General features: G+C 37.0%; 3 protein-coding genes across 3 annotated transcripts; all 3 read right to left on the reverse strand.

The window, feature by feature from the left end:
• Window positions 1–3977: 3977 nt before the first annotated feature.
• On the reverse strand, window positions 3978–14636 carry LOC145781598 (striatin-interacting protein 1 homolog). The gene is made up of 17 exons (XM_082593268.1): window positions 14414–14636; window positions 13689–13782; window positions 11549–11707; window positions 11038–11216; window positions 10556–10683; window positions 10228–10413; window positions 9928–10005; window positions 9558–9749; window positions 8722–8948; window positions 8249–8396; window positions 7982–8145; window positions 7570–7696; window positions 7298–7433; window positions 6450–6589; window positions 6052–6256; window positions 5622–5808; window positions 3978–5367 (listed from the first exon to the last, which is right to left on the reverse strand). Exons 1-17 carry the CDS (start codon window positions 14568–14570, stop codon window positions 5256–5258), a joined length of 2619 nt encoding a protein of 872 aa, XP_082449394.1. The 5' UTR covers window positions 14571–14636; the 3' UTR covers window positions 3978–5255.
• Window positions 14637–14641: 5 nt separating this feature from the next.
• LOC145781600 (sentrin-specific protease 8-like) lies at window positions 14642–22598 on the reverse strand. The gene is made up of 6 exons (XM_082593271.1): window positions 22453–22598; window positions 20168–20256; window positions 17343–17451; window positions 17068–17183; window positions 16077–16121; window positions 14642–15581 (listed from the first exon to the last, which is right to left on the reverse strand). The coding sequence occupies exons 1-6, from the start codon at window positions 22566–22568 to the stop codon at window positions 15424–15426; spliced, it is 633 nt and encodes a 210-aa protein (XP_082449397.1). The 5' UTR covers window positions 22569–22598; the 3' UTR covers window positions 14642–15423.
• Window positions 20911–21957, reverse strand: LOC145781599 (dephospho-CoA kinase domain-containing protein-like). The gene has a single exon (XM_082593270.1). The coding sequence runs from the start codon at window positions 21955–21957 to the stop codon at window positions 21280–21282; it is 678 nt and encodes a 225-aa protein (XP_082449396.1). The 3' UTR covers window positions 20911–21279.
• Window positions 22599–27597: the final 4999 nt, after the last annotated feature.

Raw genomic sequence — 27597 nt, forward strand, 5'->3', positions numbered from 1 at the left:
CAGGGGTGGAAATCGAATCCATGTATTAATAAAATGTATTTCCGAGCCCTAACCCTCTAAGCCAGGGGTTCCCAACCTTTTTTGCTGTTCGTACCCCTTTGTCATTCTTCGTACCTCCAAATAAATTCTGATTGAATTTTTCTGGTATGTAAATGTATTGCTAAACTAAATTGCTTTTATAGCTCAATTAAACGTAAACCGATATTTCACACAAACGTGCAAAAATTACCAAAAGAAATTAAATGTCAGTTATTTTGTTTGTCACTTTTTAGTGAGATATTTGCTGCTGCTTCATTGATAAAATTCGCTCAAACGATGGTTCGATTTTACTCAAGGCAACACATAAATCATCTTCCAGTTTTAGACGATTTCTGTACTTATTCTTGATATAGGCTACATCATGGTCGAAAAGCCACTTTCACAGTACGGTACCGGCAGAGATGGGCGTGATCTTGATCTTCAAGATCATTTTTTTTGTGTGATCTTGATCTTGAAAAACAATAAGATCAAGATCACTTTAAAATTGAAGTTTACTTAGAGATAGAGGCATTTTTTTAGAACTCGTGCTGTACAAAGTAGTTAGTGGCAACTACTAACATTAAGCCACTGTTAATATAATATGTGTCTAACAAAAAACGATTTAAAGTCACCATCTGATCTGGTCAGCGTTGCCATTTCAAAATTGAAAAAGTTTTCTGTGTTGGTCATAATAAAGAAGTCAACTTCCTTGTACTTTATGTTGGCGTATGATAAAAAACGATTTAACTTCGTTCACAAGTTCCATGTGTGAATTTTAAAGAAATGGTTGCTTTGTTGGACTCAATTTTAGATATTTCAAAAGTCTAGAATGGCGGTGTTAAAAAATCTAGATTCTAACCGACTTTGGTCATGTAAAGTGGTTTATTGCAGCAAATCAACCAGACCAAGACTTGTTTAAGGTCTGAGTATGGAGTGGTTTGTCTGACCGCAAACCTCTGAACGTATTGAAAGCAGACAACAGTATCAAGGTTGCCAGATGGGTAAATAGTACAATAAACATTGACATAATGCAGTGAAACCTAAAACTACTTTGTAACACGAATAAAAACTCCCACATGAACCAGACAAAAATTTGGTAAAAAATGATGCAGTTCAAAGTTTATTTTTATTTATTATAAACAAAAAGTATAAAACTAATTGCAAATTACCGTTGCAAATTGTTGCAAATTGCAAATAACCGTAGCCTACTAGGCTACTGTAATTAACCTCGGCCTTGGGTGTAACGTTGCGGTTCTACGCAAACTACGTGAGCAATTGATAGGCCTAATAGCAACAGTCACTAACTTATTACAATGAAAGTGATCTTGATCTTCAAGATCTCGATCTTGATCTTCAAGATCACATAGTTTGGTGATCTTAATTTTCAAGATCACTTATTCTTGGTGATCTTGATCTTCAAGATCACCAATACTGGTGATCTTGCCCATCTCTGGGTACCGGTAATAAGTTGTTGAGAAGAGAATTAACACTGTCATGGCTTTCATAACAAGACTTGGGAAGGTTTGATAGCAACACACCAAAAATCTTCTAATTTTGATTTTTCAAATAGCAGTTTCAATTTTTGGCAGCTTTTCATTTCGATGATGTTTTCCTGAAAATTATTCTCATCCGACATTTTTGTTAAATCAAAAAGAAATGGATTGATAATCCAATACTGGAAATAATTCAATTTACCAGCAAAAAAGTAACCATCGAAAGAATCAACCAGCATCTTTAAATGGGAAATAATTTCATTTTTGAAATTTTGGAGCAAAGAGTTATTAGCAATTTGATCAAGACAAGGAAAATTAGCAAAGTTTCCATTTTCATTTTGAGCAGCAGCAAGTAAAAAAATACATTGTTATGAGACAATAAGGCTACTTAGCCAATTAAATAACAACAATTATTTGTAGATAATTGTTTTTTTCAAAGCAAAGACCGTAATGGCATAATATCATATACAATTCCAAAATAAAACTGTACCGAAAAATATGTTTGAAAAGCTGCTCTGTGGCTCAAGGATCTTCGTACCCCTTGATGTTTAATCTCGTACCCCCAAGGGGTACGAGTACCCCCGGTTGGGAACCCCTGCTCTAGGCCTTAATTTACTTTCTATCAGAAGTATTTGCCTTTTTTCTCTATTTTACCTTTAACTGCTGATTGGTTGAAACGCTATTCTACATGTAGCCTAGGCTATCTCTGATTGGTTGGTTGCTTCGAAAAATAGTGGTTCTCAATGGGGTGCCAGCGGCTCTCAACCGCCAGTGGGTTAGGCCAGGGGTCACCAAACTACGGCTCGCAAACTGATTTCATCCGGCCCGCCACGTGCTGCGGAAATAACAGCTGCACTACTAGCCTACAACTGTTAAGGAAAAAAAGTTACCAAACTTTTTGTAAATCATTAGGCCACCACAAATGGGAACAGCCTAGGCCAAATTTGGAAAGATGTAATGTTTTTTCAAGAGTACGATGTCCTGTAGTGTATCACAGCAGGGGATAAATTTTCCAGCAACCTTTCGATTTTCATCACAACTTTGCTATTCCACCGTTGACTTTATTATTCATTGTGCTCAATTTAAGTCAATGGAGATTCTAAATAGTTGTATATTTTTCGCAATTTGCATCCGGCCCGCAGCTGTTAATCTCGCAGCAACCCGGCCTTCAGAGGAAAAAGTTTGGTGACCCATGGCCACCTGGAGATGCGGCCCGATTTGTCACATTTTGATTACGACATTTTTTGAGATGTTTTTACTTTCTGCGGTTTCCTAATGACATAAAACTTTTTTGTTGCCTTGGGGAAGCAGTAGCAAATGAGAAAAAGTAAGTTAAAAAACGCAAAATCAGACTGCTATTGAAAATTAACAGTCTGACTACAATCTTCGAAATCAATTTTTCTTTGTTTTTCAACATGTGAGGATGTTAAAACCTATTGTGTCATCTGGGGAAAAGAATAAAGCGTAAAAATCTAATTTTTACAAAAAATTATTTAAACGTTCGCTCAAAGTTAGAAAAACCTGGAAATTTCTGCAAAATGTGACAAATCAGGCCGTATCTTTAGGTGGCCATGGATGACCCCTGGGTTAGGCTATTGGCTCTTACAGAAACTGTTGGGGCTACTATGACATTGAGCTAGCGGTTGGTGTTGTCACTTCCGCAGTTCACAATCATCATGCAGAAATAAGCTTTTAAGAAACAAAAAAAAGGTCACACCACCAACCTTTCATTAGCCTGCTTCTCGGTGATCTATTTTTTGATAAAGGTTTGAGAAAGTTTTATGGTAGTGAGGGGGGGAGGTGACGTAGCTGGTAAGAAAGTCGCCGTTTATTCTTCTTCAAATGTTGTTCGCACAAAAAATGTCCCAATGACTTGCTAGCCGTCGAACACAGAATATGCCAATTTGTCGTTTTTTGTCCGAATTTTAGGCCACATGGCAACCGTGTTGATGATTGCCCGAAGCCAGTTTCTCCTGTCTCATGACGTTATGTCGAACTGGATGTGCGTAGACGCATCAATATGAGCCTACATCAAAAGCTATCGTTGGTTTGACTATTGTCAGGTGACGGACAAGTTTGAATGAAATGTTTATGAAATTATTAGGCTATGTCGTAGTTATGAAATCAGGCCGTCGCAAGGCCCAACACAACTGCAAACACAGCGTTCGCTGCGGGGCAACTGCGGGTTTCAACGTTTGAGCGGGTTTCAAGTGTTTGATCTAAACAGCAGCCAGTCTAAATTGTTGACATAATGATACGATCACGAATTTTGTTTTGAACACCGGGAAATAAAGTCTCCAATTTCCAGGAATTCGCGAAACCGGATTCCAAACCTAATCGCAATGTGGTTGAGCGAGCAAAACGAGCGAGCGACGAGCAAGTGCTGAATCTGCTGCTACTAGCATTGCTTTATCGTTTTGAAGGGTGTCATTGAGAAGATTGAAATGCAACAGGCCACATTAGAAGTAACGGGTCTCCTATTCGCAGCAGTTTATTGAGAAAAACAAGACACCGTGCCATACGACAGGCTACAAGATTCGAACATTCGAAATGATTTCAGAACCAGATTGCTGTAAGTTTGCGAGTACGCCCGATGAGTTGAACTCTTTTAAAAAAATATTCTAGAACCGAATATACATCAACCCATAGTTGTCTTCATGGGAAAGAATTTCATAAATATTAGTACAAGCATGGTACCAGATGACTTCAACATTTGGTAAAAAAAAAATTGCAAAGGGAAGGTTGCCAACCTCAAATTGGTAACACGTAAGGAAATCAATTTGCGGCATTAACGCGGTTGATGTTTATGTCATCTGGCTAAGCAACTTTATAGCGCAAACAAAATAAAATATACGCTACAGACTATTACAAGCATACAGCAATGTAATAAGCACGACAAAAATATCAAAACGTGGCAATAACTTTGAAGGAACAAGAATATTTGTAAAACGTTATAGAAGCATGTTTCCAACAGAAACAGACAAGTATGTGGGTGGTGTAGTTTGTTACGGAGACTGAGATCACAGCTTTCCATCATCTGAAGATCAGCATCACATACGATTGAGTCAAAAACCGAAAATATAAGTCGTAAATAAAAGTGATCCGAATGAATAACTGCAGTAAAGGAAAATTAAAAGAAGTTTGTTGTTTCTCAATACCGGCTCAGTTTCAATATTCACATTCGCTGCAGTGAAAAATAGGAAAATCGTTTTCGCTATAAGTTTAGACAATGCATAGAACCAATATCGTTTAATTGTCATGATAACTTAATACAACGATTGCCAAGAACGAACTAGTGACAGGATGATGACAAAATCGTCTTCAACAAACTGGGCCAGCACACACACGCCAGTGAAATCATACTACTTGCTGAACAGCAAAAATAAAAACTACGGTGCTCCAAACAACGTAAAAGTTAGTTACTTAACCTACTGCATCCAGACGCTGTTATTCATGATTCTATGTCTAATTCTATTCCGACTTTAGTAAAAACGTATGAATCCTGGTTCTTCTATAAATTGATGTATGAGATAAACACTACAATGATGCAGCAGCAACCAAAGTTAAGAATGTCACAGAGAAGTGAATTTTACAGTGCAAAATAGCACATGGCGACAACAAGAAAATGCCATAAAAGGTAACAAAACAATCGAAACTATTCGTATTTTGAAACAAAGACAATCAAAGACTATGTTGGTGTCTGTCACGCACTTAACGGCCAAGGTGGCCCTTTTGGACAGAATCTCATTGAACACATGAAATGGCGAGTAACTGGTCCCAGTCTGTCTCAGAGAAATAAACTTCACGTTCCAACCAAACGTCATAGGATTTTCGGAAGTCATAAGGCAACTCAACCCTGAAAGAAGAACTCGTTAGCAAATGACATAGCACACCACACGGATGAACGATGCTTTAATATTGAAGGTTGTGAATCTCTTCTTTTGTGGTTATAAAAAATCTCTTATTTCTTCTGATGGAGAAAAGCTATGCACTCATTTGACAAAGAAAAAAAACGAGTTTCAACTCGTCATTGACCATGTCAAAAAACGATTTTTTTTTCAAATATTTATACAAGAAAAGCAAATTCGCAGTTGTCTTAGATAAACTTACTCTTCGCGCAGCAAATTTTGCAAGTTGTTGTCGACCGGGGAATAGTCTTCGTCAACGGGTGACGCAATATTAGGAGTTCCCCCGACCCGAGAGCCAGTCATGCGATAGCGACGTGCGTTGAATCGCTCGACGCAAGCACGCAAAGCACATTCCTCTTGCTGGAAATCCCACGGCCGCGCATCTACGTCTGCGTAACAAAACCGGTAAATTAAACACCTTTGAGAAAAATAAGTAAAATGTTGTTTCTGTGCACATTTTTCAAAAAATTGCAAAGATAAACTAGTAAAACTTCAAAAATATAATTTGGATACATTATCAGGTAAAGGCAAACGTACTCTTTGAAGGGTTAGACATAAGGTGATGAATTAAACAACTCATGTTTAAAGTTGATCGCAACACCGCCAGTTTAACTCTCAAAACAAACCCTTACCATTCCCATACGCCCAATCATCGTTCAGTCTGTGACGAACTTTTTGATAAATGGCCGACATCGTCTTCATGTTACTCTTACGCCACTGGCGGCCGAGATATTTAGTCTGTGCTTTGAGCAGTTTGAGAACGTAGAGTTGGAACATGGCCTGGCGAACTTTCAACGCTCGCTTTAAGATAGGAGCGGACTTGAAGACAACCAGCATCTAAATAATCCCAGTCGATTTACATGCAACAAAACGTGAAGACAACATTTAATTACAAAAAAAAGATATCATTTTGCGTCAGTAAACCATCCTGCAACCACATTTCAACAGATTGCCAGCTGAAGATAACCCGTAGTGCTTGAATGAGGTACAAACATACGCAATTCAACTATAAAAATCCGAATTGCTGTACCATGGTCCGTGAATGCTTCCACTTTACGAGTTTGTTAAGAATCCTCAAGAGACTGATGCTTGAAAACAAGTTCCGCCAGCATGGACCTGAGTTATTGTCGACTCCTTCCAGGCTTTCCGCGGTTAATTCTTGTTTTTCTCCTAAAAACCAGACTCGAGTTTTTGAATCATTGATGAAGAACCGGTCAGATACGCTGTGTGAATTGAACCTACTTCTGTTACACCTTTTATCTTTTATGAGTTGACTGATTGCCTATAATTGAAGCTTGATTTTGTCATGCAAAACTGAATTTTTCTTTTGTAGAGAAATAAATTTGATTTCTTCTTGCTGACAATATTCTTACCCAAAAAGCACATATGGTATATTAAGAGGGCATCAAGCAAACCATAGCTTACAATACCCAGTGTTAACAGGGAACGAGGTAGTTTCTTCATTTTCCTAAGCCACCAGTTTCCAGAAATGTTTACGTTTGCTTATGCGGCTATAGATAACTTTTCATGTACTGTGGTCTCCAAAATTTATAGTGGACAGGAAGGAAATTCTGGTAGCAAAATTAAATCGCTACCCACTACTTAGGCAAATCACATTTGTGTTGCTAGACAACGCATCATTATGTGTCAGAAAATTGGTGACATTCAAAATGGTACTTTTAACATCAATCACGTGAATCGATGCTTTGCAAGCAAATTTACTGCTTCGGATAGAAAACAATAAACGAGGGAAGTTTATTGTTTAAATTAAGTCAAACGTAGACACGCTTCATCACCATCGCATGCTATACATACAAGTTTGTTGGACCAAACTTTCAGTTGACTGAAGAAAATGGAAGGATGCGTCACTCAACTCACCAATGACGCAAGCAGGAAATTCCAGGCCGCCTATTGTGTTCTTCGTTGTTACGTAAGCAACGATGTTTTGATTGAAAAACTTTAAAACGAGTGGGATACAGTTGGCGAATACCAGGTGTTGGCTGGCGTACTCGAACTGGAAACATGAAAACAGTTCGAAATTTTACTGCTAGATGTCATTTTATTTTACGAATGGAAAAAGTTACGTTTCATCTGTATGGAACTAGTCCTTGCGTAAGTTGCAAGTTGGAAACAGAGTTAACTTTGATCACCTGATATATGTGGCTCAGTTTGAAATGCTTGAGAAGAAGCAAAATAATCCCCGATATCGATTTGACGATGATTTCCCGGTGCCGATTCACGTCTATGCCAAGTTTCACTGACGCTACAGGGGTCGATCTAAAAATGAAGAATTATTATCTCAAGTTACCTGAAATCAAACTGGTTCAAGACCCAACCGCAAGTAAGTTGGACATCATTTCAGTTGGAGATCAGCTTAAACATTTGTCCTGAAACTGTTCAAATATCATATGATGCCTTTGGAGAAACAGTCGGAAGGTTATTTTTGGCACCACTTGAGATGGAGTGAAGAAAAGAAAACAGATGAGTCATATGATATTTGAATAAGCGTAAACAAACTTCATCCATTGTTAGATCAAATATTTTAAAGTTTAAAATACTTACGGCATTTCTTCCGGCAAGACATCTGATAGAATAATTACTGAGTCGTTCTTGGACTTGGAAGTTGGAGCTGCTGCGAGCAGTATCTTCAGAAGTGCGATCATGTATTGCGGTAAATTGGGCAGCATGACTTGGTAAAGACGTTCTGTTAGGGTTTCTGAAACGACCTATGAAGGCACAAAATAAATAAAGTCCGCTTTATAAAGATTGGTTACAAATTACAGGCGGAATACACTTGCAGATATCTGAAACAAAGAAAGAACTACGCACCTCATTTTTACCAATGGTAAGTGGATATTTCGAAATTTCCGTTTCTTTGGCTATTTGCAGCTCTGAAAGAGACGTGTACTTATGTTTTCGAAGTATCTTCACACTGTCCATAGTCGGAGTGGGTAGACCGGCTTCAGTGGTCAAGTCTCTGCAAATGATGTTACATTGAAAACAATGACAAAACGCGATGGCCAAAACAACATGGCGTATTGACGTATCAAAAGATGAAAATGTAGGAGAATTTCTACCACTACGCCAGGCCTAGACGTTGCATAAAACTACTTTTTCTTAACGACATGAAAGAGCAACTGGCACCACACAAACCAATCTGATCACAATCTGACGAATTCAAATATCTCATGCCATTATAACATATTAAGCTGACAACAGGTGTTTTGACATCGTTTCAATGTCGTTAGATGCAAAATGGCAGCTTTGTTAGGTGGGTAAAAAAAGTGGAAGTTGTAACTCACCCATGCAATGGAAAACCAATAAATTTTTGACGAACGAGGTTTAGAAAAGCTTCCACGTCCTTTTCTCTGGCCTTTGGTATCCACGGTAGCCCAGATATAACTTTAACTGTTGGAATATCGGCATCTCTCTCAGCCTCCTGCTGTTCTCTCCTTATCTTAAGCAATTTAGCTGCAATCGACGCTGTGTCTTTGGTCAATGTTGGGCCGCTACGTGGCAGCATCGGGGTCTGAAACAACATTTCAAGTACATACCCAGACAGCAAATCCGCCATTTTTTCAACGTTTCCAGACGTTGCATCAATGTAAAAAATAGTGGATTTACTGTGTGGTGGTTTCCGATTTTCAAACGAAGTGTGCTTGGGAGCAATGCGAAATTACATCAGCGAGCTAAATGTCACACAAAAAACTTTAGGTACATTGCAAAGTTTTGTGTTTTTACGCTGTTAGCATTCGGAAAGCTTCGTCTAAATTTACTTCGTTAAATCGTTCCTGCGTGCACGCGGAAAAAAGCATCAAGTAGCTTTAACTCGTACAGTAGTAATGATGGATCAATAAAAGTGTAAGGAGCAGTATATTGCAGTGGAGCATACAAATACCACTACTCATTATAAAATGATTTATCGGATACCTAGGCTGGCAAATATTTTTTGACTTTATAAAATACTTCAGAACCAAATGTTTCGTTGCATAATAGCTAATGCCATATCTAATCTCTTTAACGCCGCTTTTACAAACCCATTTTTTCAGTAACTACAAGAACAGTAAAAGCTTCAACATTCGGCCTTGTCTAGAAAAATACAGCAATATCAACGCTGCATATCCAAATCAACACCCACCATGGCTCCAGGCTCAGCAACGTCGCTCACTTCTGTTTTAGAATCCTCTGAACTGAAAGCAATGATCCCGTTCGTCTTGTCAAGCAGGCCATCGGCAACTTCATTGCTATCTATAAGGCTCTCTGATATCACCTTGTCTACAGCTGTTGATGGATCGTCGTCGATGCTGGTCACTTTTTCTTCTTCAAACGGCTGAAAAAGTTAAAAGCGTTTCAATTAACCTATTCAATGCATGAAAGAAGCATAAATTGTTACCCAAAAGCTAGACAATTCAAGGGTTAGAGGTAGTTTATTTTCTGCAAGAAAATGGAACATGTTTTGTGGCAACAGAATTTGAAAAATAGAGAAAATCGGTTTTAAACAAACTTACAACAGTGTCGCCTTTTGCATTTCGATTTCCATCGACATCAGTTTCGGAATTTTCACCATCAAATCCATACAACATACTCTGTCAATATAGTTTAAACACTAAATCATAAGATCCTAACATACCGCAAATCGGCCTACATCTTTAGATAACAATCTACAGCAACCTAGTATGTTCGAACAACCGGTTTGCTCCGAGCAGTGAGAACAGCTCCAATGGCATCATTGGTTAAACCTTGCATGTAAAATTAGCAACAAAAGTCTTAATGAAGTTATTACAGTAATATAACTTTGAACTACGTACCTTTCTTCCTCTCCTTTTACCAGACACTTGAGCCATATCGAGGATATCTGCAGCAGACGTCGGTGGCACAGACGCCTTCATTTCACGAATTACTTGAAGTGGGTCTTCTTTCAAAATTGGCAACCCTGCTTCTACACGTTTTTTTCTTTTGTTATCATGGATGCTTTGATATCCACCCAGGATAGTCTGCATAAAGAACAAATGTAGCATTGGTAGAATCACACGCACATAGAAGACCACTGAAACATGGTGTTTTTTGCAGTAAAGTCACATACTGAACAGTTAAGCCAAATGCTGAAATAAAACTTTTCGGGTACAACGTATTTACCAGTAGAAGTTTCCATAATAATAACAGCACTTTCTTCATTGGCAAGGGTGACGAATTTTCCGAGGAAAATTTTGAAACCATGTTGAAGAGGATGATGACAAGCGGCTCACTGTCATTTAGACCTTGTTCTAAACAAAAACATAACTGATATAGTGTAGCCTACTTTACGTACAGCCGTACACGTAACCTACCTTTGCACAAAAGAACTCAGTTCGAGAAAAACACGTTTCAGATATTCTCAGTTACACTGTTTAATTGCGAAACTATGTAATTTTATTGAATCATAAACGGATAACACCAAGTAACGACACATCATTTAACATATTATTCAGAAATAAACTAAAAATTACGAACGTTTTCGGCCATACAACATGTTAGCCCTTGTTAACCATCTGAACAACGGATATATATAGTACTGTATATAAACGTCAAATGAAAAAAGACTTTGTAATAACTATGTAATTTTACGCCTAAAATCCTACCTAAATCATGTAAAAACTCTTTTCGAATTTGTTGGTTTTCAGTGGAATCTGTTGATTCTTCACGACGCAAGGTTTCAACCATTGTATACAAGATGATGATGAGACTACGGAGTTCTTTGCTGTCCGCTATTGACAGCAAGGTTGTTTTCTTTGCAGCAGAACTTTCACTATTACTTGAACTGAAAGCAACGTTTGAGACGGTAAGACAATAAAAATGGAAGAGCAAGTTATTTAGCATAAGCTATGAACAAAACAAGGATATGACACAGCCCTTGCAAACCCAACAGATAACATAAAAACTTCACATAATGACAACAAAATACAATATATTCACAATTTTTAATTTCGCATGATTACAAAAAGAACACATCAACCGCAGTAAACATAATGTCAATATATGTACCAAAGTGATACAATTAATTCACCAACCAAATCAAGTTTTAGTAAATAATATGTATATATATAATATAGTTTCTACAAGATAAAATATACTCAAATTCACATGTCCCACCTTATCTCCATCATGAGTAGCTCTTTTGTTATAGAAAAAATCCCTAGCTTGTACAGCAGTAAGCAGTTGCTGCGACAATTTTCAGCTTGCTCTTTCGTATCTTTGGACTCACCAAATACACCTTGAACCAAGTAAAGCAACCACCCAATAGCCTTGAACCTGCATACCAATGAGAAAACACTTATTAGCATGCCAACTTCACACTGTGCAATGCTAACTAAGGTTTCAAATACATTTAGAATGTCAATGAACCTAATATCGTGTAAAAAAATTTGCAACTTGATAAAAAATCACATGCTATTTCCAAGTCACCGAAGTGAAAATATTTATAATTAAATTTCTATTTGACTAGAATAAGGACCTTCTGATGATCCTGCCTTTTAGGTGAAACAGGCTGTCAAGGGTTTAGAGACTAATAACTATATTTGATATAATTAAATAGGGATATTTTCTACAGACTTTACCCTTATCCTTTAGCAACTATTGATTAAAGTTTACCGTAACACTGTTACTGACTGTCTTGGAAACTAATATAAATTCAAGAGAGTTACTTCCTAGTTCTAACATGATTTTAACGACTACACTTAATTTTAGCCATTATGTTATCATGCAGTTTGTACCAATGGCAATGGGTCTGCTACAATTCGGCTAGCTTCCTCTTCGGCTACAGTTTTGAATTGTATTTTATTCCACAATTATCGTTCAATCATGATGATGAGATTGAGATCAAAACTAAAATTCCAGGTCATGTAACGCCGAAATCCAGGTTTATTCTAAACTGCCACTTAGGTTTTAACTTCATCTTTTATGCCAAACGCTATTTGGCAACTGTCTTTTTTTCGTTGACACGTTTTCGCTGAGACTTTATCTCATTAACCTCTATTGTTAATCATGGAAAATGTTGTTTTGATTGATGTAAAACACTTATTTCGAACGAACCCAGACAACAAAATTCGTCATTATTACATTGATTGAACGTCTGCAGACGTTGAATCAATGTAAAAATGACGGATTTTTCCGTCTGGGAAGGCACTCAAAAGTAAACACTGGATAAATGCAAGAAGGCCAAAGAAACGATATTGCGGAATAAAATGCAAAATTCTCTAAATAAACAGAAGAATCGGACATACATCTCTCTGTTATCATTTTTAATGTAAAAATTCAAACTGTGGTGTTCAAATTCCGATTTTAGGTTTGGTCTCAATCTCATCATCATGATTCGGAGTAAGATGTTTGTTAGGTGATTCACAAGGCTAATTGTTCTGTGGAGTGAGCATTCTGTTGCTCCGGTTTTCTTTGGTAAAGTTATGAATATGGAACGTACCATATCACTAGGGATGTTTCCGGTGTCATAAATATGATTTAAGATCTCAGTGGTTAGGTCTAAACCCCACTCATCTAAAGCTTCGATAATTTCAATTATAAAAGAAACGATATTGTGGAATAAAATACAAAATTCTCTAAATAAACAGAAGGCGTCGTTGGATTTGGAATTTTGTAATGGTTGAGGATTCTAATATATTTTAAGTTTGCATACAGACGGTGACGTAGGATACATGTCGATTTCATGTGAGCAAACATTTCAATTTAATAGTTCAAACATTTTGCACTAAATTTCATTTCAATTTATTTTTCTTTGTCGGAATGCAAAAGAAACGATATTGTGGAATAAAATGCAAAATACATACAATTCAAAACTGTAGCCGAATAGGGAACTAGCCGAATCGGACTGTAGCCGAATAGGGAACCAGCCGAATCGGACTAGCCGAATTGGACTAGCCGAATCGAACTAACCGAAACGGGCCATTCCGTGTACCAATGTAGCATTATTCTCTTTCCAATCAGAATGTTATTGCCCACACAGCAAAATCCGTCATTTTCACATTGATTCGGCGTCTGCAGCCGTTGAAGCAATGTAACAATGACGGATTTTGCTGGTTGGGTGTTTATCTTTAGCGTAAAAAAGCCTACACACAACGTAAAACGACAAAAAGTTGTAAAACCTGAACTCAATGCACTGATTCTGCATATGATGGAATGACAAACTCAAGGTAGACTGCGAAAAAGTGTAAAAGACAATATGTTTGTACTTCAATTTTTAATGCAAATACGAAAGGTGTTAAGAGTAAACTATACTTGCCTTTCAACTTTATTTGCAAGTTCAAAGACTTGCACAATATGCAACACTAATGAACGTTTTTCCTCTATCGATAAATCACACCAGTTTTGATGACCTGTAAGTATATTGATTGATCACCATCATCATGTACAGCGACAAGGAACATAGTTTGTTGTGTGGATGTGGCACTAATTAATAAATGCCACTGCAGTAGAATTTGCCTAATTCGCCACCTGAAGGGGATTAGAAAAAAAGTTACAAACTACGTGAATTGACAAATTATGCCAACAGGTCACGACTATAATTGAGGTGATTTAATACAAGTTATTATTACAATGCCTGGGCTAATTCTAAGTTGTATTACAATATTAATCGACAGATTGAATATTAAATTATATGTAAATACAGATAAATAAAGGTGAAAGCATGTGGAAGAGAAAATGCATCTATATATAATTGCTTTTACTATGCTGCATAATGCTGATATATTATAAAAAAACAGGGTCTGCTACTATTCGGTGAGTCCGATTCGGTGAGCTCCTAACCTCTAACCCCTAACCCTAAAACGACAATGATAATTAAGCTACGGTACCCGATAATTTAAAAAAAAAATTGAAAAAAATCACCAAATAGGGATCGGACTCACCGAAACGGGCCATTCCGAAAAAAACATATATATGTGTTTAGCTGCTTATCAGTACCATAGATAATTTATTACCATAGATAATAATTATCTAATTACCCACCTTTGCTTTTCAATAATTCTTCAAAATTTTGTAAATTTGAAGCAATTTCTGCTTCTTCTGTGTATGAGTACAATTCACTAATTTCATTTTCATATGTGTCTGAATCATCAAAGATGAATTCCAGATCTTTGTCAAAGTCTTTCATTCCTGATGCCATAGCAAACAGAACTCCAGTCTATCCCAGTATATTTTAAAGAATTAATTTTATTAACTTAAACATGTCATTGCTGAAAAACATGAAAAATAGTAACTGTGTATAATATTAATCAATCATTTTGCATCCATTGCGATAATACACAGTTAAATGTAAATGCAATTTTAAGACGCAATAGGCAGAGCTAAAAGTAATAAAAGAGTATACTGTCATTGAGACAGCTGCTCTCATTATGAGGATGCAATATTTTTGTCAGCTTAGTGAATGTGCAAACGTCTTGTTACAATATTGTAAGTGTTTGATAACTATTAGCATCCAATTTTAATATATCTGTCCAACAAAAAAAATCCTCAGTCGTTTTTTAATGAAAGGTTCAAAATTCACTTGGAACTTCAAACCATACTGCTGATAGTGCATGTTTAACTCTACTACAAAAAGTTTCAACTTTACAAGAAAATTCTATACAAAGACCAGGCAGTTAAAATAAAACGTTTTTCAATATTCCTATAATAAACCAAACTGCATATAAAAAGACACACAAACTACACAAAAACAACGTATAGAATATTGAAAAATAACTGTTCGTGCTCAAATAAGTTGAAAAGGTTGTCCAAAACTATATTGCTAAATCTAAAATACCAGTAAGCAGCATGTCCGATTGTTCGACTCTGTCATGTTTAACATCCACCGCTTGATATGCCAGAGAATGGTCATGCAAGCTGACGATAAGTAATATAGGAGGGGTGAAAAAAAACAAGATAGAGTCATGTGATATTTGCACAACTCCTAATCCAGTCATGAAAAACAGTATGAGGGCTACTATTTTCAAAGCAAACGTAGAACGTAGTAGCCTGTTTTATCTAGAAGAAAGTTTTAAGATTAGATTTTTGATTCTGTGGCGTTCAGCTGAAACCACATCGTCCGTTAAACTTAGTGGATTCCATGATTCATCTCGTAATCTTGAACTACATACTTTCTCGGCTGTTTTCATTACGTGTACGCCACAATCAAAACCTGTAATACAAAACAAGGTTAATGTTGACTTCTTCTCCAACACTTTACTGTACCTCTTGGTCTTGGTCCTTAAAAAATATTCTGGAGCGAATCCTCATCTTCATACTTGAACCAATAATTTAACTTTAAATTTGACAACTGCGGTGACACGGTACTTGTAAATCTAATATGACTTTTCAATTACAGAACTGTACTTTGCAGATTTTTTTGTTACATTTGCATTTAAAATCATATCTAAAAATTGAGATGATAAATAATTTCCAAAGAAACAATCACGATAAGCAAAAATAAGATTCGCAACGACAGATTTTCTACTGAAGTGTAGTGTCTGCAGAAATGAAACGTGTACTTGGTCATTGGTCAAACAAGACTCCTCTTCACCAATGGCTGAAGCATTAATCTTAATATGTCAAGAATTCTTGCATTTCCATCAACTTGGATTTGTTCTTAGTGCATTCACTTTACCAATTCAACAAAAGACAGTGAGGTATTTACCGTTTGTTTGTTGCGCCACAGGTACAGAACAGAAATCCATTTTTTCTGCAATCATCAACAATTCAACATTAAATGTAAATGCCTGCTGTGATGATGCTACAATGTAATAATTCCATGACAAACAAACGAACAACAATCCAACAATGGGCACAATAGATAGTAACATACCGTATACATAAAAACTGGCTAATGCGCAATGTGCGAATGGACCAATTACCTTACTAACAGCAACACCAAACAAACTGGGTCTGTGTATTCTAGATGACAAAACTAAAAACTGGCTGCTGTCCAGTGGGTCTGCTACTATTCGGCGAGTCCAATTTGGCTAGTCCGATTCAGCGAGTGCCCTATTCGGCGAGTTCCCTATTCGGCGATTTATTGAAATTTTGTTTTAAAATTATTGGGTACGATAGCCTAATTATCATTGCCGCTTTTACATCATTTTAACATCGCTAAACGTTCAAATAACCCCCTAACCCTTAACCCCCTAATCTTTAACTCCCTAACTCTTAACCCACTAACCCTTAACCTCCTAACCCTTAACCTCCTAACCCTTAACCTCCTAACCCTTAACCCCCTAACCCTTAACCCCCTAACTCCAACCCTAACCTCAACCCCTAAAACGGCAATGATAATTAGGCTACGGTACCCGATAATTTAAAAAAAAATTCAAAAAATTGCCGAATAGGGAACTCGCCGAAAAGGGCTCTCGCCGAATAGAGCACTCGCCGAATAGGGCACTTGCCGAATAGGGCACTTGCCGAATCGGACTAGCCGAATTGGACTCGACGAATCGGACTCGCCGAAACGGGCCATTCCGTGTCCAGTAGCCACCAAGACCAAGAGTGGTCACTGGTCAGTAAAACATTGCCACATGATGCGATAAACGGATAGATCCTCAGCCTCAAAGGCTTATACAAAGAAGAGAACTGAACAGCCGGTAACTAAAATAACAAGGTGTGTTGGAGCTATAACTTTTAAAAAAGAATACCTTTAAAAACTGCACTTAATTTGGAGAAAATTTGCTTTGCTACAAAACCATTCATATCTTTGAAAGAGTCATAGTGCTCACACTTGGATGCAGCACTGTCCCACACAAGTAAACTCCTGAAATAGAAAATAAAATCTTATAAAGTCTCTATAAAAGCAAGCTGCGTCGAATTTCATTATCATTACTTTGACTTCACAAAACTAATAGGCAGCAAAGCCTAAGTTGGAATAACATTTTCATCAATGAAGAATTGAAGATGGATGTAGTAGCAGTACCAATGATTTCCTCCACAATTCATCTTCTCATCATTGTCATTAACAGGAACAAAGAGGAACTTTCTCATTTTGAGATTAAGAGGCTGCAATATCTCTCTAGCCTCTTCCACTGAAAAGAAAAACAAAAAATGTATGAGAAGGATGCAAAAGCATTAATGATACAATAAAGATGGTGTGTCATCAGTGTATATTCTCACGGAATGGCCCGTTTCGGCGAGTTCCCTATTCGGAGACAGCCTTTTGCGGAGAGTTCCCTATTCGGAGATTTTTTGAAAATTATCGGGTGCCGTAGCCTAATGTTTATTGCCGTTTTTACATCGTTTTAACGTCGATAAACGTTGAAATTGTGCAGAAAAAAATAGAAAATTATCGGGTATCGTAGCCTATTTATCATTGCCGTTTTTACACCGCTTCAACGTCGCTAAATGTTGAAATCGTGCAGAGAAAATAGAAATAAAATGTTTGAACAATTAAATGAAAATTCGTCATGTCAGTTCAGTTGAGTTGTGTTTATTTGTGATCATCATATCAAAAACAATACACGTCAACACAGCAAAGGTCGAGAAAAGGTAGAAGCGACAAAACGCGAACGTTAAAACGTACTTGTGACCGAAGTAAGTTATTGAGTTGAAAGAAATTTGGCACGGCCGCAACACCTTCAGAAAAATTTAAAATATGAAGAGAAAAAAAGAAGATGTTACAAAAAAAATCATGTTTATGTCTATAAGTTAGTACTTTTGAATAGTTAAAATGATTACTGGTAGTTTGGATCAACAAATGTGTGGCCTACAGCTTGGATTGAAAGGAAATTATCGGGTACCGTAGCCTAGTTATCCCCACTAGTAAAAATTTGTTCCAAGAACCCAGTTAGCCTAACAGTTCATTTTTACATTGTAGTAACAAATAACCAAATGTGTGGCCTATCGTTTTAACGTCGCTAAACATTGAAATACCGTAGCCTAGTTATCCCGACCAGCAGAAATTGCCGTTTTTACATCGTTTTAACATCGCTAAACGTTGAAATCATGTAGAATAGAGAACTTTAGCTGACTAGGATACGCATACTAGGATATTCCAAAATATCATTTCTTTTATAGTTGAAATTATCAAAGCTTTAGATGAGTGGGGTTTAGACCTAACCATTGAGATCTTAAAACTAAAAAGCGAATTAAATTTATTTTTGAACTATTAATGTTTGCTCAGATAAAATTGACATGTATCCTGCGTCGCCTTCTGCATGCAAACTTAGAATATATTAGAATCCTCAACTATTACAAAATTCTAAATCCAACAACGCCTTCTGTTTACAGTAGAATTCGCCTATAGTGACTTTGGCTATAGTGACACTTCGCCTATAGTGACACCTGTTGCAAAGTCCCGTTTGCAAACCATATGTTTTGCATAGAAATGACTTCGCCTATAGTGACTTCGTGTATAAGAACACTTTGCTTACAGTGACACCACATTTCTGTCCCTTGGGCTCAAAAATTTCTGTATAAGGACACTTTACGGTGTATTTCCAGTTTAAGTTGGAATCATATTTTGTCCTTATCAGCATTTGCCAGTTCCCAGCCAGCAAATCCATCTTTTTACATTGATTTAACATATGCAGAGGTTGAATCATAAAGGATTGATTTGCTGACTGGGTTTGAATTAAAGCAACATGGGATGCGCATGCGCAGATACTGCACGTTATCAACGTTATCAAAGTGACGTTATCAACGACGTCACCATTCGTCTATAGTGACACTTCGCTTATAGTGACACTTTTTCCGCGGGCCCTTCAGGTGTCACTATAGGCAAATTCTACTGTATTTACAGTAGAGAATTTTGTATTTTATTCCACATTATCGTTTCTTTTATAGTTGAAATTCTCAAAGCTTTAGATGAGTGGGGTTTAGACCTAACCACTGAGATCTTAAATCATATTTATGACACCGGAAACATCCCTAGTGATATGGTACGTTCCATATTCATAACTTTACCAAAGAAAACCGGAGCAACAGAATGCTCACTCCACAGAACAATTAGCCTTGTGAATCACTTAACAAACATCTTACTCCGAATCATGATGATGAGATAGAGACTTGAGACCAAAACTACAATCGGAAATTTCAACAGCACAGTTTTTATTTGTTACAGACATAGGGACCACAAAAAGGAATTTTTACATTAAAAATGATAACAGAGAGATGTATGTCCGATTCTTCTGTTTATTTAGAGAATTTTGTATTTTATTCCACAATATCGTTTCTTTTGCATTCTTGCATTTTATCCAGTGTTTACCTTTGAGTGCCTTCCCAGACGGCAAAATCCGTCATTTTTACATTGATTCAACGTCTGCAGACGTTCGAATCAATGTAAAAATGACAAATTTTATTGTTTGGGTTTGTTTAAAATACGTGTTTTACATCAAAACAACAGTTTTCATGATTAACAATAGGGGTTAATGAGATAAAGTCTCAGCGAAAACGTGTCAACTAAAAATTTTAAGACAGTTGCCAAATAGCGTTTGCCATAAAAGATGAAGTTTAAACCTAAGTGGAGTTTAGAGTAAACCTATAATTTTTAAATAATTAATTTTAAAAATTAATAATAATTTTTAAAAAAAAATTCAAAAAATCTCCGAATAGGGAACTCTCCGAAAAAGGCTGTCTCCGAATCAGACGCTCCGAATCGGACTCTCCGAATCGGACTCGCCGAATCGGACTCGCCGAATAGTAGCAGACCCATATTCTCATTTAGTATCTTCAAATAATTTTTTAAAAAAATAAAAAAAACAACCATAAACTAAACAGCCGAATGAACACAACGTAAAATTTCACCTTGAGAAAGTTTAATGAGGTGAACAACATCTGGATCAAGGAAATAGATATTTTGTGAATATTCTTTAAACAGATCATGTTGAAAGTACCTACATAAGATACAAATTAAAACCTTCTGCTCAAATACACAATATGAAAGTAAAACTTCTATATTGCAGTCCCAAAACTTGAACAGAACATCTGTTGTAATTGTTAACTCTGAGGAATTGAAGTAGGGTAAGTGCAATTAGCAACAAATCATCAAAGATTGCTTTTTTGATAATAAAATAAATAATGAGTGTGCTTTGTGTGCCGTTTCATAGGCTTAACTTGTCATATTGTCAACTGCAATTTATTGACATGACAAACTACTTGTTGCAACCGCCTATATTCAGTAGCGGATCCAAAGGGGGCACATAGTCATAATCCCTTAAAATTCAAATAAAAACAGTAGTTTTTCCCCATTATAACAACATCAGTCTTAATGCAGCTATTTTTCCACAGCTCAATTATAATGCAAGAATATATATTGCTCTTACAAGTTACTTTTTTTCAAAGGCAATTAAATATTGAGATACAACAGTAACAATCAACAGCATTAACAATTCAGTGGCAATTATTCAATAAGTTTATGTCACAAAAATCAAAATAAATAAAGATAGATCTTAATAATAGATCTTAATAATATTAATAAAAAAAGATAGATTTTAATAATATCAATAATAATTAGGCTAATTAATAATAGCAATAGCATTACAGTTATTCTTACATCTGTAACAATCCTTTTTAACAGCACAAAAGTTCTGCTGCAAACAATCAAAATTCATAGCTTTAATAGTAGAAAAACTGCATTTTTATTATGGCACACTTGCAAAAACATTAAACTACCATTTCATTCAAGTCAAATTATGTTCAACTTACAAAGTACACCAAATAAAATCTGTATAAAGTCGTACACACATATACTTAACTAAATATAAAAAAATTGAGAATAAACCAACTAATCAGGACAATCGAAACTACAAATTACAGTGCTGGCATGATGGTTATTTTAGTTGTTTCCGATTGTGATGCAATTCTAACCAGAACCACAAAAATCATTAAAGTCATCTTTCATTGGTAAAACATGTTGATTAGTAAAGCCACATTCCAAAAGCAGTTAGTGCAATCAATCCGATAGCTAACATTGTCTCATATATGTTAAGTGACCAAGATTTTTCTAACATATCATGCAATTCTTCCACTTGTTGCTTTGTCTCTAGCAAAGTTTTGTTATTGTCGATAACTGAAGTGGCAAACTTTCTTTTATCTTCTAAGGCCATTTGACTGTTAATCCGACTACATGCTTCTTCTTCTGTATAACCATTCCTTTCAATAAGCCTGCTGAGTTGTGTTGATGGATCACAAAACACAACAAGAACATGCTTGACAAATTTTAACCAAAATTTTGATTCTATAAGAAGTGGAACATCCAATATCACATATCTCTTTCCTGAAAAAAAGTGTTTTAAAATTTCCCACACCATTACTTTTCCTATTTCCCGATGAGTGATTGCATTTAGTCTTTTTCGATATCCAGCATCACTAAAGATAAGTTCTGCAAGTGCAACCCTGTCAATGGTACCATCCGCACATAAAATACTTGAGCCGAACTCTTGCACAACAGCATTGTAAGCATTCTGTCCTGGAACTAGAATTTGCTTCGCTATTAAATCTGCATCCACTATTGCACAACCAAACTCCTCAGAAAAAATTTTTGAAACAGTTGATTTTCCGCTGGCAATGCCCCCAGTCAGACCCACAAGAAACATCTCAACAATTGCACACTATAGCAGCAAGTAAATTAAAAGCATATAATATAAAGAAAATGAATAAAAAATAAGCTGAAACAAAGAAGAACAACATAAAAATAAATTATGTTGAACTTATAGTTATGGAATGAAATTGCTGAGTGCAAAAACCTTCCATGTTAAGTATTTAATTAAACAAAGTGGCTATTTTTACCCACTTGTTACCATGGTTACAATCAGGTGTTGCCAGAGTTAGACTTAAAGTTAGGAATGGCTAAGGTAAGGGTTAATGTTCGGAATAAGGTTAGGGTTTTGATCTTTGCTCAGGACAAAAAAAATTCCAATGACAAGTTTATGTAACTTTCAACAGCTTTAAACTTTTCTCTAATTAGGGCAGAATTCCTTATCTGGCAAAGCTATTGAGGCTATATTTACACTACGGTATATAGCCTTAATTAAAATGTCAATCAGAATTTTAGAAACATTTACTCTGCACCAAGTGTCTTGCAAACTTACTCAAATAGAAATCCAATTAATCTATCATTTATCCAATTTCCAGATTCCAAAAGTTTAACATCTGATTCACGAAGCAATGAATCAAAATAACTTAATACAATTTTATCCATTGCCATAAGATAATTTTAAATCTAGAAATAAGCCTCAATAAAATCTGCAAAAGAAGGAGTTGAGCAGTGTTTGTCAATTCATTGTATTTTATATCTCTTGAATATGATATACCGTATTTACTTGATTGTAAGCCGCGCTTGATTGTAAGCCGCCTTGATTGTAAGCCGCCTGTGATAGCGTTAAAAATTTAATGTAAGCCACCCTTGAATGTAAGCCGCAAATACTGTTATATAATCTTACAATATAATTTTGAAAACCGCAAGGCGCAAGGTTGGCAACCCTGACCATGAATAAAACTGACAACTCTTTTTTTTCTTTCGATTGCATGTCATAAATGCATGTGACAATTTAAAATGCACGTCACAACTTCACAATTGTCGGCATCAGACAACGCAGTACGGCAAAACATCTATGGCAAAGTCGACAAGGAAAAAGGCAAAAACAAAAAAGGAAAAATGTAAGCCGCCTTTGATTGTAAGCCGCCTTTGAATTTAAGCCGCAAACATGATGGAAAAAAAAACTTTATAAGCCGCGGCTTACAATCAAGTAAATACGGTAATATAATAATTTTGTATTTTGTTTTGTAAATTCTATTTGAATGAGGACCTTCTGATGATCCTCCTTTTTGGTAAAACAGGAGCTGTCAAGGGTTTACAGCAGGGGTTAACAACCGGGGGTACTCGTACCCCTTAGGGGTACGAGATTAAACATTAAGGGGTACGAAGATTCTAGTGTCACAGAGCAGCTTTTCAAACAGATTTCAAAGTAGGCCTACAGTTTTATTTTGGAATTATAGATGATATTATGCCATTACCGTCTTTGCTTCAAAAAAAAAATTATCTACAAATCATTGTTGTTATTCAGTAGGCTAAGAAGCCTCATTGTCTCATAACAATGTGTTTCTTTACTTGCTGCTGCTCAAAATGAAAACCTTGCTAATTTTTCTTGTCTTGATCAAATTGCAAATAACTCTTTGCTGCATAATGTCAAAAATGAAATTATTTCCCATTTAAAGATGCTGGTTGATTCTTTCGATGGTTACTTTTTTGCTGGTGAATTGAATTACTTCCAGCATTGGATAATAAATCCATTTCTTTTTGATTGTCGGATGAGGATAATTTGAAGGAGAACATCATCGAAATGAAAAGCTGCCAAAAATTGAAACTGCTATTTGACAAATCAACGTTAGAAGATTTTTGATGTTTTGTTATGAATTTTTCCCAAGTCTTGCTATGGAAGCCATGACAGTGTTAATTCTCTTCTCAACAACTTATTAACTGTGAAAGTGGCTTTTCGACCATGATGTATATCAAGAATAAGTACCGAAATCGTCTGCAACTGAATGAAGACGTTTCCCTAAAGTAAAATGGAACCATCGTTTGAGCGAATTTTATCAATGAAGCAGCAACAAATATCTCACTGAGAAGTGACAAACAAAATAACTGACATTTACTTTCTTTTGATTATTGCATTTTTGTGTGAAATATCGGTTTAACATTTAATTGAGCTATAAAAGCAATTTAATTTAGCAATATATGCCTGAAAAATTCAATCAGAATTTTTTGGGGGTACAAAGAATGCTCTGACCTGACAAAGGGGTACGAGCAGCAAAAAAGGTTGGGAACCCCTGGCTTTAGAGAGTAATAACTATATCTAATTTAATAATTTTGTAGGTGTGTAGAAGCAAAAACACTAACATTAGATTTCGCTTGTTATGTAGTCTAGTGATCAGTGTAGTCCAAGTGTTGTTCAGGAACATCAAGAATCTAGGGTGGTAAAAGGATAGACCCTCAGCCCCAGAAGCTTCTTCTTCATTTCAACCTTTTTTACCACTTCAAGGGTCGAGGAGCTTGGATGCAACCTAGTTCATACCATGAACAGTTTGGACCGTCAGTTCGTACCTTGAAAAGATAGAGAAAAAAAATTAACAAAAAGCCGAAGTCGCTGATCGCAGTTTCCGCAATCATTTTTAAATTTTCCCCCTGAAAAGATCGAGAGAAAAAAATAGCTCAAAACCGAAGTCCGCTGATCGCAGTCTCCGCAAACATTTTTCCGCAGTTTCCGCTAACTCTAACCATAGAGTAATCTATGCTCTAACCTAACCCTCGCTGATCGCAGTTTCCGCATTTTTTTTCGCAGTTTCCGTTAACCCTTACCCTAATTCTAACCATGGAGTAATCTATGCTCTAACCCTAACCTTTGCTGATCGCAGTTTCCGCAAACATTTTTCCGCAGTTTCCGCTAACCTTTACCCTAACCATAAAGTAATCTATGCTCTAACCCTCGCTGATTGCAGTTTTTCCGCAGTTTCCGCTAACCGCAGTTTCCGCTTACCCTAACTCTAACCATAGAGTAATCTATGCTCTAACCCCAACCCTCGCTGATCGCAGTTTCCGCAAAATTTTTTCCGCAGTTCCCGTTAATCCTTACCCTAATTCTAACCATAGAGTAATCTATGCTCTAACCCTAACCCTCGCTGATCGCAGTTTCCGCAAACATTTTTTCGCAGTTTCCGCTAACCCTAACCCTCGAGTTTGTTTCAAATTGTTTGGGGAAACTCCGATCAGCGACTTCGGCTTTGTGCTATTAAACTGCGATCAGCAACTTCGGCTTTTTTTAATTTTTTCTCTCGATCTTTTCAGGGTACGAACTGACTGTACGAATGGTTCAAGATATGAACTAGGTTGCACTCGAGGAGCTTTGCCTTTTACCACCCTTGGGCAGTGGCAGCGACGCAGTCTAGATGTTTGGGCAGGTGTCGAGCAGCCATTTAATTGATTCATCATCCAGTTTACATAGACCACGCACACTATTTGGCGGATGGTGGATGGCACAGTTACGGATGGTGTGGTTTGCGGTTTGTTCCTCCTTGCCGCACTCACAGATCGTGCGTGGAGCCATCCCCCATTTGTGCATGCTGGAGCAGAATAGTCCGACGCCGGCACGCAGGCGGTTGAGCCGCACCCAGACCTTCCCTGGCAAATGCATTCAAGTTGGGTGGGGGCTGGTGTCGAAAATCAATCTTTGAAGTCTTGAGAAGTTATTCTTCCACTCCGAGCTTCATTGGTGGTCCGCTCAGGTAGCCGCACTGATGGATTGGTCTTCAGCGGTTTTCATCAGGAGTTGTGCGACACGTGCAAATGGGTGTCTTGATTTCAGTCGCCGAGATTGCACACTCGCAGATTCGTAGAGACTTGAGTGTAGAGCAAGTGATTGGGGTTCGTAACACGGCAAGAAAGACAGCCCCAGAGGCTCACACGACGAGAAGTCAACCTTACTGGTACGGTATGTTATTTCTAATTCAGTGTACAGGCAATAGTGTGATTGAAGTTTGGCACTTTTTGACCTCACTATTAACCTCTTTAAACATACGTTTATCGTCGTTTGAGTTTGGAACTGGTATACAGGTCTCCCACTCTCCCTCTTGGGCAAAAATACCATGACGTCATACAATGGAATCGACCAATCAGCAACTACTTTGATTTACTGTTCACGCACTTCACCCCATGGCTTGATCAATTCCAATCTTTGATGTATCTCCCGGGCCGTCATAGCATTTATGACCAGGGCGAAAACTTGTACACCAGCTCCGAAGGTCTTTCCAAGATGACGCAGTTATGGTAGCTAATAATTCAAGTTATTCATTCTTCCAACATTTCAATCATGCAGAAAAATAAGTTTTGTATTTGTATTGAGAGCTAAGAAACGCATACTTTTTGGCTCAAATGTTAGGATAAATAAACGCAGCTTGTTATTCACTCCTTTTTTGAGGCTTTGAGTTCTGAAAAAGTTTGCATTGATTGTTTAAACCAGTGTTTCCCACACTTTTTTTTAATAGTGCCCCTCTGGACTAGAAATGCAGCGAACCCAAAATTTTTATCCGCACACCGCACCGCAACTGACTCATCTATTCGCACGCCGCAATTTATCTGGAACTTTGACACTGCACTGCACCGCAAATTACAAAATTTTTAAAAAATACTTTAACGCGTTACTTTTTAGAAAGTCAGTTGTAGCAAAAAGCACCTATGGCATATAACTGGTAACCTACCAGTACAGTTGTGCACTAACTGGCTAGGCTAACCAGATCATATTCTCTTATCAGCAATGCATCTAAGTTTTAAGACATAATACAAACTAAGACAAATAGAATGTTCCTGGATCCAGTATCAGGCCTTTTGAACACTTTTTGTAAGCAATAATGCAATTTTAATGTCAGTGGCTAGGCTATATGAACTGTAACAATCCCATATTATCAGCCACATCACAATTTGATGGATTGTTGTTTGGCAAAGACTATAGCCTGCGTGCTTGCCAGATGTTTCGTCCCTGAGATCTTTCGTCCCGACGTTTCGGCCCTAGGCTTGCGAGATGTTTCGTCCCTGGGATCTTTCGTCCCGACGTTTCGGCCCTACAAGACATCGGCTACTTTGGTGGAAAGTGCAAGATTGAGAGTGGCAAAACACCGCGACCGAAAACAAGTTATATTCGAAGTCGGCAAGGACCGAAACATCTTGGACAGTGACTCGTAATGGTTTTGTTTCTGGCTTCCTGTCAAGCTGTTGCGGGCAATTTCAAGTGTAGGCCTCATCTACCTTGGAATTGACTTTATTAAGCGGGTGTGCCCAGTGGCGTACGCAGGATTTTCTCAAGGGGGGGGCCATTGAAAATGTTTTTAAATCGAAACAAAAAAAACTAAAAAACGCCCATTTGCTAATAACAGGCGATAGCAGTGGCGCAGCCAGGAATTTTGAAAGGGGGGGTTTCGCCAAAGGTGATAACCAGCGGCGGGGGGGTCTGGGGGGTCTCTCCCAGAAAATTTTGAAAAATTACTTTGAATTTGGTGCATTCTGAGAGCATTTTCAACAAAAATGTGGGTATAAACATTCCTGTAAAATGGTGCTGTCCGGTGGCATAGCAAAAGGATAAGATCACGTTTTCTTGGGCATTTTTCGGTAATAAAGCTAAGTCTCTATGTTTTCTTGTTACTAATTCCTGGCTGAGATATTTGAATGTTTGGTATAGGCAAAACTC

This window comes from Aplidium turbinatum, chromosome 13 (genome assembly GCF_918807975.1).
Source record: "Aplidium turbinatum chromosome 13, kaAplTurb1.1, whole genome shotgun sequence".
Taxonomy (NCBI): Eukaryota; Metazoa; Chordata; class Ascidiacea; order Aplousobranchia; family Polyclinidae; genus Aplidium; species Aplidium turbinatum.